This window comes from Enhydra lutris, unplaced genomic scaffold (assembly GCF_002288905.1).
Source record: "Enhydra lutris kenyoni isolate GAN:26980312 unplaced genomic scaffold, ASM228890v2 scaffoldscaffold130, whole genome shotgun sequence".
Taxonomy (NCBI): domain Eukaryota; kingdom Metazoa; phylum Chordata; class Mammalia; order Carnivora; family Mustelidae; genus Enhydra; species Enhydra lutris.
Genome location: NW_019154214.1, coordinates 408,956 through 422,262, shown reverse-complemented (window position 1 = coordinate 422,262; position 13,307 = coordinate 408,956). Strand labels below are relative to the sequence as shown.

The window sequence follows — 13,307 nt, the reverse complement described above, 5'->3', positions numbered from 1 at the left end:
TTTGGTTTAAAATGGGCATAAGTACACTTGGACCTAGCTAGGTGAGATTTTGTAACAAACTGCAATATATAACTTAGTGTGAAATACACAGTAAGTAATTAATAAATTCTTTTTTTTTTTTTTTTTTTAAGGTAGGCTCCATGCCTAATGTGGGGCTTGAACTGATGATCCAGATGTGGAGAGTCGCATGTTCTACGGACTGTGCCAGTCAGTCACCCTAGTACTTAATAAATTGTTAACAGTTTTATCAAGCTCAAGTTTGAGTAAAATTTTTTTTTTTTTTACACACTACACTTTTAATGAGTTAAGCATAAGGCTACTCCCACTGCTTCTATTCTTAAGTTGAGAAACCCTTGTATCTTTTTCTCTTTTTTGAAAGATTTAATTTACTTTGAGAGAAAAAAAAAAAGACAAAGTATGAATGCACAGCAGGGGAAGAGGTAGAGCCAAGAGGAAGAGAATCCCTAGCAGACTCCGTGCTCAGCACAGAGCCTGATGTGGTGCTCAGTCCCCACCCTGAGATCATGACCTGAACTGAAACAAAAGTCAGATGTTTAACGGACTATGTCACCCAGGCACCCCACAAATGTATTTAAGAACAAAAACATTGTTTTGTCACACCCAGAAAATGCATTCAAACAATTTCACGTTATGATTCCAGTAGCTTCACAAAGGCAATGGAGTACTTCAAATTTCATATCAAGAATCTTTATAGGGGGGCGCCTGGGTGGCTCAGTGGGTTAAAGCCTCTGCCTTCGGCTCGGGTCGTGATCCCAGGGTCCTGGGATGGAGACCCACATCGGGCTCTCTGCTCAGCAGGGAGCCTGCTTCCTCCTCTCTCTCTGCCTGCCTCTCTGCCTACTTGTGATCTCTGTCTATCAAATAAATAAATTAAAAAAAAAAAAAAAGAATCTTTATAGGGAGGGGGAGACAAACCATGAGAAAATGTGGACTCTGAGAAACAAACTGAGGGTTTTGGAGGGAAGGGGAGTGGGGGGTTGAGTAAGCCTGGTGGTGGGTATTAAGGAGGGCACGTATTGCATGGTGCACTGGGTATAGTGCATAAACAATGAATTTTGTAACACACACACACACACACACATTAAATTAAATTAAAAAAAAAAAGGAATCTTTATAGGGATACTGTTGATTTCAGAGTTGTGGGATTGAGCCCCCAGTTGAACTCTGGATTCAGTGGGGAGCCTGCTTCACTCTCTCTAACTAAAATAGATGAATCTTTAAATTAAATATAAATAAATTTATAAGTAAATCCCCAACAGCCTAATGTTAATGTTTAGTGCTTTTTGTTTTTTTATAGTAAAACAAATAGTGCAAAAGATTTGAGTTTCTGTACTATCACAGGGTACCAGATTTTAAACACTGTTATATACTGGAGAGTTAATGAGTGGATTTAGATTTATAATTATTCAAAATACGGAACCTAAAAAACAGGAAAATATAATTTACTCCCCTTGGCAAATTGCTTTAGAATATCAGCATATTCTGTAAGCTCTGGTTTTTTTTCAATATGGATTAAAATGGTATTTTGGCAATTTTGGCAACTTAATAACTTCAAGTATTTTAAGAAAAGTGGCAAAAATACTTGTTATTTGATAGCAGAAAAAAATTACTAGTATTAGATTGTGTTTAAATTATATCAAATGAACAGTTTAGAAAACTATGTTCTTTATCTAGAATTATTTGGTAAAATCATATTTTCCAGAAAGAAAATACTGTTTTGAGTAAAAGTTTTTCAGGAAAAACCAAAGAGAAATCAGTATAGAAATAAAAGGGCTGGGGCACCTGGGTGACTCAGTTGGTTGAGTGACTGCCTTCAGCTCAGGTCATGATCCTGGAGTCCTGGGACTGAGTCCCGCCTTAGGCTCCCTGCTCGGCAGGGAGTCTGCTTCTTCCTCTGACCTCTCGCCCTTCTCATGCTCTCTCTCTCTCTCAAATAAATAAATAAAATCTTTAAAAAAAAAAGAAAAAGAAGTAAAAGGGCTAAGGATAACTGCTTTTAGCTTTCTATGTTCCTATCTAGGAAAAGAATAATAAGAAGAAAAGGTTGTCCATGTAAATGAGCACTCATACTCTAAATGACAATTTAATTTAAGCCTACCAATTTCATACTAAATTTTAAAGACAAGGCTGCATAAAATATGGGGTAGAAAGTGAGCTGATTTTTTAAGAAGACTTTGTGTCTTTGGGTTTTTACTGGTGTAAAACCCCTTCAAGCCTAGAGAATACGCAAAGACATATCATAAAAAGTAAGAAGAAAAACTTCATTTTAGACAGGTTGAGTGGTACCCATACCTTAGAAAAGGCTGGTTTTAACAGCTTTTTTATTTCAAACATGAAGTGATGTATAAATTTGATAATGTTTAGCAATAATCAGCTTCTGCTAAAATGTTGGATTAAATCCAAAAATATGCCAATTTTGGCAACTACTGTAGACCCTGTTACTTAGAAGTTAAATCTTCATCACAAGAAGATGAGAACAACGTTACAGCTTCTACTAAACTAAGAACTATGAAATATATTCCCGGTATTGCTTTGAAATTACAACCCAGTTTAAGAGAAATTGTAACTTCATCTAAATGTGCTATTTAAATGATATTCTTAGTCATCTTCAACTGTTGGCTTGATGGTTACTCCTCTTCTTATTTGACCCCAACCAATTAAACTGCAAAAAGAAAAGAAATCATGAATTTTTAATCTATTTTATCAGCATCATCATAAAATCTTTACATAACTGATTTTAACTATCTTCTAAATTCAAACCTGTTTCCATAACATGTTCCTCTATAAAGAAAAATCTGTATTATCTCCTGAGATTAAGGACATAATAGATTTGGCTAACATGAATGACCAAAGAAAAGGGAAGAAGTTGTTACCATAAACATGCATACCTTTCTCTAAAAAAAACATATGTACTCATTAAATCAGTAAATAAAAGCACTTCATTTCCCTGTAAGGAAGCATGCCACTAGATAAAACACACCAAACTAATTTAAAAAAAAAAAAATCATCAGTCTTTTTCTCTTAGGAAAATACCTCTTTCACAATACCTCAAAACATTATAGTGGGAATAAGGGAAATAAATGAAGGGAAATAAAATAAGAAAAGGAAGTAGAACATATAGTTTGTAAACATTACTTTTTAAAATTTTTTTAAAGATTATTTATTTATTTGACAGAGAGAGAGACAGCAAGAGAGGGAATACAAGTGGGGGAGTGGAAAAGGGAGAAGGAGACTCCTTGTTCACCCAGGCACCCCTACTTTTTAATTTTTTTTTTTTAAAGATTTTTTTTTATTTGACAGACAGATCACAAGTAGGCAGAGCGGCAGGCAGAGAGAGAGAGGAGGAGGAGGCAGGCTCCCTGCCGAGCAGAGAGCCCGACGCGAGGCTCGATCCCAGGACCCCGGGACCACGACCCGAGTGGAAGGCAGAGGCCTCAACCACTGAGCCACCCAGGCGCCCCTACTTTTTAATTTTTTTAAAGATTTTATTTATTTGAGAGACACATCGAACAGCAAGAGAGGGAACACAAGCAGGGGGAGTGGGAGAGGGAGAAGCTGGCTTCCTGCTGAGCAAGGAGCTTGATTCGGGGCTCGGTCAAGGGAGCAGAAGGCAGATGCTTAACAGCTGAGCTACGCAGGTGCCCCTAAAGAGAGAGAGTGCACAAGGAGGGGGAGGAGCAAGCAAAGGGAGAAACAGACTTCCAGCTGAGCAGGGAGGGAGCCCAATTCGGGACTTGATCCCAGGACCTTGGGATCATGATCTGAGCTGGAGGCAGATGCTAAACTGACTGAGCTAGGGGGATCCCCAAAATAGTTTCAAAAAAGAGATAATAAAAAAAAAAAAAGATTTATTTATTTATTTTAGAGAGAAAGAGTCAGAAAGAGCAAAATGGAGAGGTAGAGAGAGAGGGTGAATCTTAAGCAGACTCTGCTGAATGTGGAACCCAACAAGGGGCTCAATCTCACAGCTCTGAGATAATGACCTGAGCTGAAATCAAGAGTAAGACACTTAACACTCTGTGCTACTTTTTTTTAAAGTATTTTTTTTTTTAAATAATCTCTATGATCAACCTCATGACCCCGAGATCAAGATCCCATGCTCTATCAACTGAACTAGCTTCTAGAACAAAACCCATCTAAATATAAATAAAAACTTTTGGAAAGCTTTATGATAAATGGTTTATCTATGGTTCCTCGTAAATTAAAAGCAGAATTATCCTATGATCCAGCAATCTACTTCAGGACATATACCTCCCAAAAAAACTGAGTGTAGGGACACAAATACATACAGATATTTATATACCATGTTCCTAAGTTCATCAAAACAGAATAGCCAAAAAAATTGAAAGCACGGGTGCCTGGCTGGGTCAGTTAGTGGAGCACACCACTTTTTTTTTTTTTTTTCTTTAAAGATTTTATTTATTTGAGAGCAAACAGAGTGAGAGGGAACACAAGCAGGGGCAGAGGGAGAGGGAGAAGCAGTCTTCCTACTGAGCAGGAAACCCGATGTGGGGCTCCATTCCAGGACCCTGGGATCATGACCAGAGCCCAAGGCAGACACTTAACGACTGAGCCACCCAGGAGCCCCAGAGCATACCACTCTGGATGAGTTCAAGCCCCAAAGGGTTATGGGTTCAAGCACCACATTAGGTATAGAGACTACTTAAAAATCTTTAAAAACCAAAACAAAAAGTGAAACCAATACAAGTGTTCATTCACGGAGGAGTTGCATTTCTGGAAACGTTTCATTCTACTAAGTGATGTGTTCCACGCTAAAGATCTCTGAAAATTTTGTATTATTTATACTTATTTATATAGTGTGGAAATAATGTTTATAACAGAGGAGATATTAAAATCAAATGAGTTTAAATCACTACAAAACAGGATCAGTTACTTAAAAGGTAGTAAGACTTGACTTTTTTTTTTTTGAGAGTGCCCACGTGAGTGAGGACTGGGGGGGTAGGGAAAGAAGAAGAGGGAGAGAGAATAGTACACAGGCTCCAGGCCCAGCACAGAATCTGATGTGGGGCTCGCTCTCATGACCCTGAGACCCTGGGTCTCAGGTTGGATGTCTAACTGACTGCACCACCCAGGCACCCCTAAAACCTAACTTTTTAAAGATTAACAGTAAGTTAGATAAATTTTCTAGATGATAAAATGATCAATGAAATCATCATAGGACAGTGGGCATCAGGGAAGAATCAATAAGGAAGACAGAAAGGTACAGAGAGTCAAAGGAGTCTCAAATAATGAGGAGGACACTGAAAATAAAGACAAGTATAACTGTAAGGGTTTACACAGAAGAAGCAGAGAAAACATCAGACTGAAGCCAGCCTGTATAAAGGCCTTGCATATTAACGAAATGTGAAGAACTACTGGAATTTTTTGAGGATAGTATGATAAACTCTTTTGGAGAGATTATACTTGATCAGGCAATGAAGTCATTGAAAAGGGAAAAATACAGTGTGAAATAATGACAGTATGAGCTACAATGATGCTATTCAGAATGGAAAGGATAGACTCAGGACATAATCTGGGAAGAAGCAAAAGAACAACCAGCAGGTGTCACAGGTTTATGGACTTAGAAACCTGGGAGCAATGGGCACATCAAGACATTTGTTTCTAAACACAAAACATGCTTGAGTCCAGGAATAGTGCAGGTAGAGAAAGAGACGAGGCCGGATGATTTACACCAGAAAGTAAGAAAATGCTCTGGAGTCACGTCAAAAGAACCTAGGAATAAATTTGAAGAGAATCCTATTGGCCAATGTGGTGATGACCATCAAAATAAAAACAAACAGAAGTAAAGGATCACAACTCATTGAATAAACACCTTTGAGCCCACACTGTAATATATACCTAAATAAATAAACAGGAAAGAGGGATGCCAAACGATACATGTGGAAAGTGGCACAGATACAGAAAAAAAAACGTTATTTTCCTATTCCCAGAGATAAGATTAATCCAGGTGAGAATAATTAAAAGGGAGCACCTGGTTGGCTCAGTTGGTAGAGTATGAGACTCTTTTTTAAAAAGAATTTATTTATTAAAATATATTCAAGAGAGAGACAAGAGAGCATGAGTGTGGGTGGGAGGGACACAGGCATACAGAGAAGCAGACTTCCCGCTGAGCCCATTGTGGGACTCAACCCCAGGACCTTGGGATCATGACCTGAGCTGAAGACAGACACTTAACTGACTGAGCCACCCAGGTGCCCAGAGCAAGAGGCTCTTGATCTTCGGGTTGTGAGCTAAAGCCCCAGGCTGGATGGACATGGAGATAACTTTTTAATTAAAAAAAAAAAAAAAAAAAAAAAAAAAAGAGTAATGAAGGGGTTAAATCTGATGAGAAATAGGGTATTTGCAGAGTCTCAAAAGTTCTCCATATATGGCTTATTAGCTGCAACCATGAAAAGAGAAACTTTGTAAAAGACACCTTGATGACATGAACAAAATTAACATCACACTGTAGGTAATGTCCTGTGTGCTTCTGAAATGTGATTTCCCTCCCCCTTTTTAAAGATTTTATTTATTTACTTGAGACAGATCAAGACACAGAGAGTGTGTACAGGGAGAAGGAGAAGGAGATTCCCTGGTGAGATGGAAGACCAATGTGGGGCTCAATGTGGGTCTCGATCACAGGACCCTGGGATCATGACCTGAGCTGAAGGCACACACTTAAAGCAAGTGAACCACGCAGTTTCCTGATACGTGATTCTTAAGGATACAATAGTACCTTTAGAGCATTCTGGTCTTGAATATATAACCTCAATTTTAATAAGGGAAACTGGCTTTTACTGTTTAAAAATGTCAATTCATGCGAAGATAAAGAAATGCTAAGAAAGTTCCATATAAAAAAGACAATAGGGGTGTCTGGGTGGCTCAGTCCTTAAGCATCTGCCTTCATTCAGCTCAGGTCATGATCCCAGGGTCCTGAGATTGAGCCCTGCATCCGGCTCCCTGCTCACTGGGAAGCCTGCTTTCCTTCTCCTACTCCCCCTGCTTGTGTTCCTGCTATCACTCTCTCTCTCTGTCAAATAAATAAATAAAATCTTAAAAAAAATAAAAAAGACTATAGAAACAAAATGGAAATGAAATGTGTGGTTCTGCACTGAAGAAAGAAAAATGCAATAAAGAACAATATTGAGGGCGCCTGGGTGGCTCAGTTGGTTGAGCGACTGCCTTCGGCTCAGGTCACGATCCCGGACTTCCAGGATCGAGTCCCGCATCGGGCTCCCAGCTCCTTGGGAAGTCTGCTTCTCCCTCTGACCTCCTCTTTTAGGCTCTCTCTCACTCATTCTCTCTCTCTCAAAAAAAAAAAAAAAAAAAAAGAACAATATTGACATAAATGTCAAAACAGGAACTCAGAGTTCAGATTTTAGTATTTTGTCAATGCTAAAATTCCTGAAGTGGTTACACAGACACTATTCTTATTCTTAAGAAATACATACTGAAATAATAAGAGGTATAGGTTATGTAAGCTAATATAGTGATTTATCTTTTTATTTATTTTATTTTATTTTTTTTTAAAGATTTTATTTATTTATTTGACAGATAGAGGTCACAAGTAGGCAGAGAGGCAGGCAGAGAGAGAGGAGGAAGCAGGCTCCCCGCTGAGCAGAGAGCCCGATGTGGGGCTCGATCCCAGGACCCTGGAATCATGACCCGAGCCGAAGGCAGAGGCTTAACCCACTGAGCCAATCAGGTGCCCATCTTTTTATTTATTTTAAAGATTTTTATTTATTAAGAGAGAAGAGAGAATGAGCAGGGTGGGGGGATACAAAGGGAGAGGGAGAAGCAATCTTCCTGCTGAGCAAGGAGCCGGACATGGTACTTAATTCCAAGATGCTGGGATCATGACCTGAGCCAAAGGCAGATGTTTAACCAACTAAGCCACCCAGGTGTCCCTAATCAGTGGTTTAAAAAAAATCAACTAAGTTAAACATGTATAAGAATATAGTCAAAACTGATTCTGGGGGTGCCTGGGAGGCTCAGTGGATTAAAGCCTCTGCCTTCGGCTCAGGTCATGGTCCCAGGGTCCTGGGATCGAGCCCCGCATCGGGCTCTCTGCTCAGCGGGGAGCCTGCTTCCCTTCCTCTCTCTCTGCCTGTATCTCTGCCTACTTGTGATCTCTGTCAAAAAAATAAATAAAATCTTAAAAAAAAAAAAAAACTGATTCTGAAGGATTTTATACAGATGTGTCTGAGATTAAAGGAAAGCTAGTTGTAGTAACTGGAATAAAAAACTGAACTATATAGGCTTACAAGTCAGGGTTGGAAATAAAGATTTCCAATTATACAAATATGCCATGAAAACTACTGAATTCAATAAAAAGCGATGAAGCAACAAGTTGGTGAGGATCTGAAGAAAAAGGAACCCTCCTGCACTGCTGGTGGGAATGCAAGTTGGTACAGTCACTCGGGAAGACAGTATGGAATTCTTCAAAAGGTTAAACAGAGCTACCATACGACCCAGCAATTGCACCACCAGGAATTTATCGAAAGGATATAAAAATACTAATTTGAGGGATACAAGAACCCTAATATTTATAGCAGCAATATCAACAATAGCCAAACTATGGAAGCAGCCAAGGGTTCATCCACTGATGAATACATAAAGATGTAGTGTACATATATTGGAATATTATTGAGCCATAAAAAGAATGAAATCTTGCCATTTATAACAATGTGGATGGAGCTAGAGAGTACTAAGAGAAAAAAGGCAGTCAGAGAAAGACAAATACTTCATTCATATTTGGAGTTTACAAATTTTATGAAATAAAATGAATAAGCAAAAGGAAAAAGAGGGGCATCTGGGTGGCTCAGCTGGTTAAGCATCTGCCTTCAGCTTAGGTATGATCTTGGTGTCCTGGGATTGAGACTGCTTCTGCCTCTGCCTCTGTGCTCCTCTGCCCTGCTTATTCTTTCCCTCTCTTTCAAATAAATAAATAAAAACGTTGGGCTCCTGGCTCAGCAGGGAGTCTGCCTCTCCCTTCCCACTACTCAAACTCTCTCTCTAAAATAAATAAATCAAATCTTAAAAAAAAAAAGAGAGAGACAAAGCAAGAAAACCCATCCTTAACTACAGAGAACACTCTAATGGTTACAATAAGGGTGGTGGTGGGAGGAATGGGTTAAACAGATGATGTGGATTAAGGAGTGTGATGGGTAATGAGTAATGTATAGAATTGCTCAATCATCATATTGTACATCTGAAACTAATATAACACTGTTAGATACACCACAATTAAAATGTAAAAACAGAAAAAAAAAAAAAGTAAAAACAGTTTAAAATGAAAGGAAAAATATGCATAACTATGAGTACATATACCATGAAGAATGTATCACCGGAGGGCACCTGGGTGGCTCAGTCATTAAGCAACTGCCTTTGGCTTAGGTCACAGTCCCAGAGTTCCAGTCTTGAGCCCTGCATCAGGCTCTCTGCTTGGCAGGGAGCTTGCTTCTCCCTCTCCCTCTCCCCTTCCCCTTGTTTGTGTTCCGTGTCTTGCTATGTCTCTGACAAATAAATAAATAAATAAAATCTTAAAAAAGAAAAAAGAATATACCAAAAGATAATGTGCTATTTTTTTTTTTTAAAGTGTATTCACTTTATTTTAGTAATCTCTACACCCATTGTGGGACTCAAACACACAACCAAGAGTCACATGCTCTTCTGACTGAGTCAGCCACGTACTCCTGCTGTTTTCTTGACACCAATGACAGATAGAGGCAAAATTGAAAAACTCACCGCCAGTGTTTCTCAACTCTGCGGCTAAGGGCAATCTTTTCTCCCACTTCTGTGCACACAGGATTAGTGAGAACTATTTTACCCAAGTCAGCCTTGACTGCACTCACTCTTCCTCCTGTTGATAGGGACCCTATGTTTACCATAAGCACTTCATTCTTAGAAAGCTTTTGCACCTGGAAAATAAATTAAGGAAAAAAACCCCATTAACATAATAAAATGTTTTCCAATACAAAGTGAGAATTTATTAAATACCACTGCAAAAAATTAGCTATAGAGGAAAAAAGAAATTCTGCACAAATTACACTTACAAGATCTGAAGTATATATATATTACAGGTATCAAAGCAAAAGGTTTATTTAGCACTAAAAGAACATTCAAATAATCTAACACTAAAATAAGCTACTAAAAAATAATAAAATCAACCAAAATCTTAAAATCTGAAGAGGCTTGTGGCAGAGAGAGTTTGCACAATTTCTTGAAAGGGGAAGCAAGACAAGAATAATATGATAGTTAAGTGGGTCTGGAAGTTCTAATTCCATTTATGTAGATACTTAAATCTTCTGGATTCTATAGAATTGGGTAACACCTATTATATCACTCTTAGCTGTTTTATTTCTAGCATTTACACATATAATTATTGGAATTACTAGCCACTGTATTACTTACTGCTGTTGTCTGTGCTTATAACCTCATGCTCAAATTCAGATCAGTGTCTTTAAGGTCTTTGTATTTCATTAAAATTCAGACAGTACACCTTTATTAAAGGAACTTCCCCCAAAATGACAAATACAAGTTTTATTGATTGATTTATTGTTTTTTTTTTTTAGATTATTTATGTATTTGAGAGAGAGAGACAGCATGTGCATAAGTGGGGATGGGAAAATGGAGAGAGACTCTCAAGCAGATTCTGCACTGAGTGTGGAGTCTGACTAGGGCTCTATCTCACAACCTTTGTATCAGGACTTCAGCTAAAACCAAGAGTCACTCAGCAGGAAGTGTGCTTCTCTCTCTTTCTCAAATAAACACATAAATCTTAAAAAAAAAAAAGATCACCTTTGCAGCTTTCTTGTCTCCTTCAGTGCGTACCCCTAGCAGCCGTCTAAGTAGGAAATAGGAGATTTCTAGTTCTGTGAAGATCTCTGGTAAAGCTCCAACTGCACCAAGTACTTGTCCCACCATTCTGTCAGCCCGGCACAAAGTTGGGTCAATTTTTGTTCCCACTCCTGAGATAAAATAAAATATGTCACATATTTCAACTTTGTATTTCTTAAAATGTTTACAAAGGTAAAGTTAGTCAAACCAGTACAACATGTAGCTATACAACTTAACCAAATTATGTTACATTGATACCATATCACAGTCACAAAATTAAAATCATGAACAATTCCCCTACAATCAACTCTTAGCTTTACCTAAAAAAGAACAGGGTTGGAAACAAAGCTTGATTAAATTTTAAGAATAAAAAACCATTTTTATTTAAATTATAAATAAAGGAAGAACTGTTTAACAGAAAACAACCATTTAATAAGATATTTTATCTTAATAAAAATTGAAAAATTACAAAGCTGATAATGATTGATTTGCAGAAATAAAATTGGTAATTGTTAATGCTGGTTGGCAGATATAGGATTGTCATTACATTATTCTTGTATTTTTGTATATTGGTACAATAAAAGTTTACATGAACATGTTCAGAATTTCCATATTCGTAAAAAAAAAAAAAAATCCACAATGATACACTGTGAACTTTTATTATCAACATATAATAAAGTTCCGCAAAGAAAAAGTGTCAGTAAAATGATGGAGTAAAGGCCCAAGCTTTGTTTTCCATAAATAGAATGAAAAAGTGACAAAAATGTCAAAACATTTTTAAAATTCTGGAATTTAGCCAAAGGCTTGCTATAATCTAAGCAGCATTTACTAAGAAAAACATCTGTATCTCAGTAAGAGCAGAAAACTGTCACATTTTAACTTATCCTACTCCAATCACTATTCAAACCAATTTCCGTGACAGCACTATTAACAACTTGCATTTGTCATGAAAACCAGCAAGGCTATATAGAGAACAGGGCTGGAGCTCCTTTAATTTCTCATTCCCAAATGGCTATCATTTGATTAGTTTGAGACCTCCCTGGAAGATTCCACTTCCAAGACTGTCTGGAGGTCTAATGTAAAAAGTGTTTTCCTCAGGGAACTGAAAGATAATAGGTGGGGAAAACAACACATTAACAAAAAGCTTTAAAACAATAAAAACAAAAAACACATGTCCATGGGAACTTTGAAAATTTGGATATATATGTACAAATCCAGTGAATAATATATATGTTTAAGGCTGTGTACATGCTCAAGAAAGACCTGATAGTGCTTTAAGCTCTTAAGTCTACTAGTTTTAAAATGTTAGTAAGGGATGAGACAGAGTTGTTTAACTGCCTGGCTGAGAGCTAAAAGACTGCACCAACAATTTTTTTTTTCTTTTAAAGATTTTATTTATTATTTGACAGAGATCACAAGTAGGTAGAGAGCTAGGTAGAGAGAGAGGAAGGGAAGCAGGCTCCCTGCTGAAAAGAGAGCCCCGATGTGGGGCTCGATCCCAGGACCCTGGGATCATGACCTGAGCCAAAGGCAGAGGCTTTAACCCACTGAGCCACCTAGGCGCCTGCTCCCCCCTTTTCTTAAATTAACATATAATGTATTATTAGCCCCAGGGGTACAGGACCGTGAATCATCAGGCTTACATAATTCACAGCACATACCCTCCTCAATGTCCATAACTCAGCCATCTTATCCCACCCCCGCAACCTCCAGCAACCCTTCAGTTCATTTCCTGAGATTAAAAAGTCTCTCTCTCTCTTTTTTTAAGATTTTATTTATTTGACAAACAGAGATCACAAGTAGGCAGAGAGGCAGGCAGAGAGAGAGGAGGAAGCAGGCTCCCTGCTGAGCAGACAGCCTGATTCGGGACTCGATCCCAGGACCGTGAGACCAACACCTGAGCCAAAGGCAGAGGCTTTAACCCACTGAGCCACCCAGGCGCCCCAATTAAGTCTCTTATGGTTTGTCTCCCTCCCTGGTCCCATCTTGTTTCACTTCTCCCTTCCTACCCTCCTCCTCCTTCTTAGCTTGTTTAGCTTTGTTCAGTTAGTGATATGTCATTGACACACCAGAGTTCTTTAATAAAGGCTGGGAGGACTACAGGTTCTAAGGTATTAAGGAAATTTCTTCTTCTCAATCACTGGCTAAGCGCTAAACTAACTAAGCTACCTTCAGTGAGCACACATGAAAAGAAAACAGACATTATGGAATTAGTTCAGGAAAGTCAGTAAATACAGTGACAACTAACATAAGAAGTAGAAACAAACCCTTAGGAGAGGAGAGAATCTAGTCTTCAGAGAGGACACGTATCATCTAAAATGTTGCTCTCAAGAGAAAGTCATGAGACATGCAACACAAGAAGTATGGCCTTTACAAAAAACTAAAGCAATTTTAAAAACAACTTCATGGGGCACCTGGGTGGCTCAGTTGGTTAGTATCTGCCTTCA

General features: G+C 38.2%; 1 protein-coding gene across 1 annotated transcript in view; it reads right to left on the bottom strand.

Moving 5' to 3' along the window:
- Nucleotides 1-2,296: 2,296 nt before the first annotated feature.
- Nucleotides 2,297-13,307, bottom strand: part of LOC111139960 (eukaryotic translation initiation factor 2 subunit 3, X-linked-like) — a 44,434-nt gene continuing 33,423 nt past the window's right edge. Inside the window, exons 10-12 of the mRNA XM_022492353.1 lie at nt 10,822-10,991; nt 9,769-9,941; nt 2,297-2,683 (exon numbers count right to left, since the gene is read on the bottom strand). Of these exons, the coding sequence (XP_022348061.1) occupies nt 2,620-2,683; nt 9,769-9,941; nt 10,822-10,991 (407 nt within the window). The 3' untranslated portion in view covers nt 2,297-2,619. The remainder of the gene's footprint in view (nt 2,684-9,768; nt 9,942-10,821; nt 10,992-13,307) is intronic.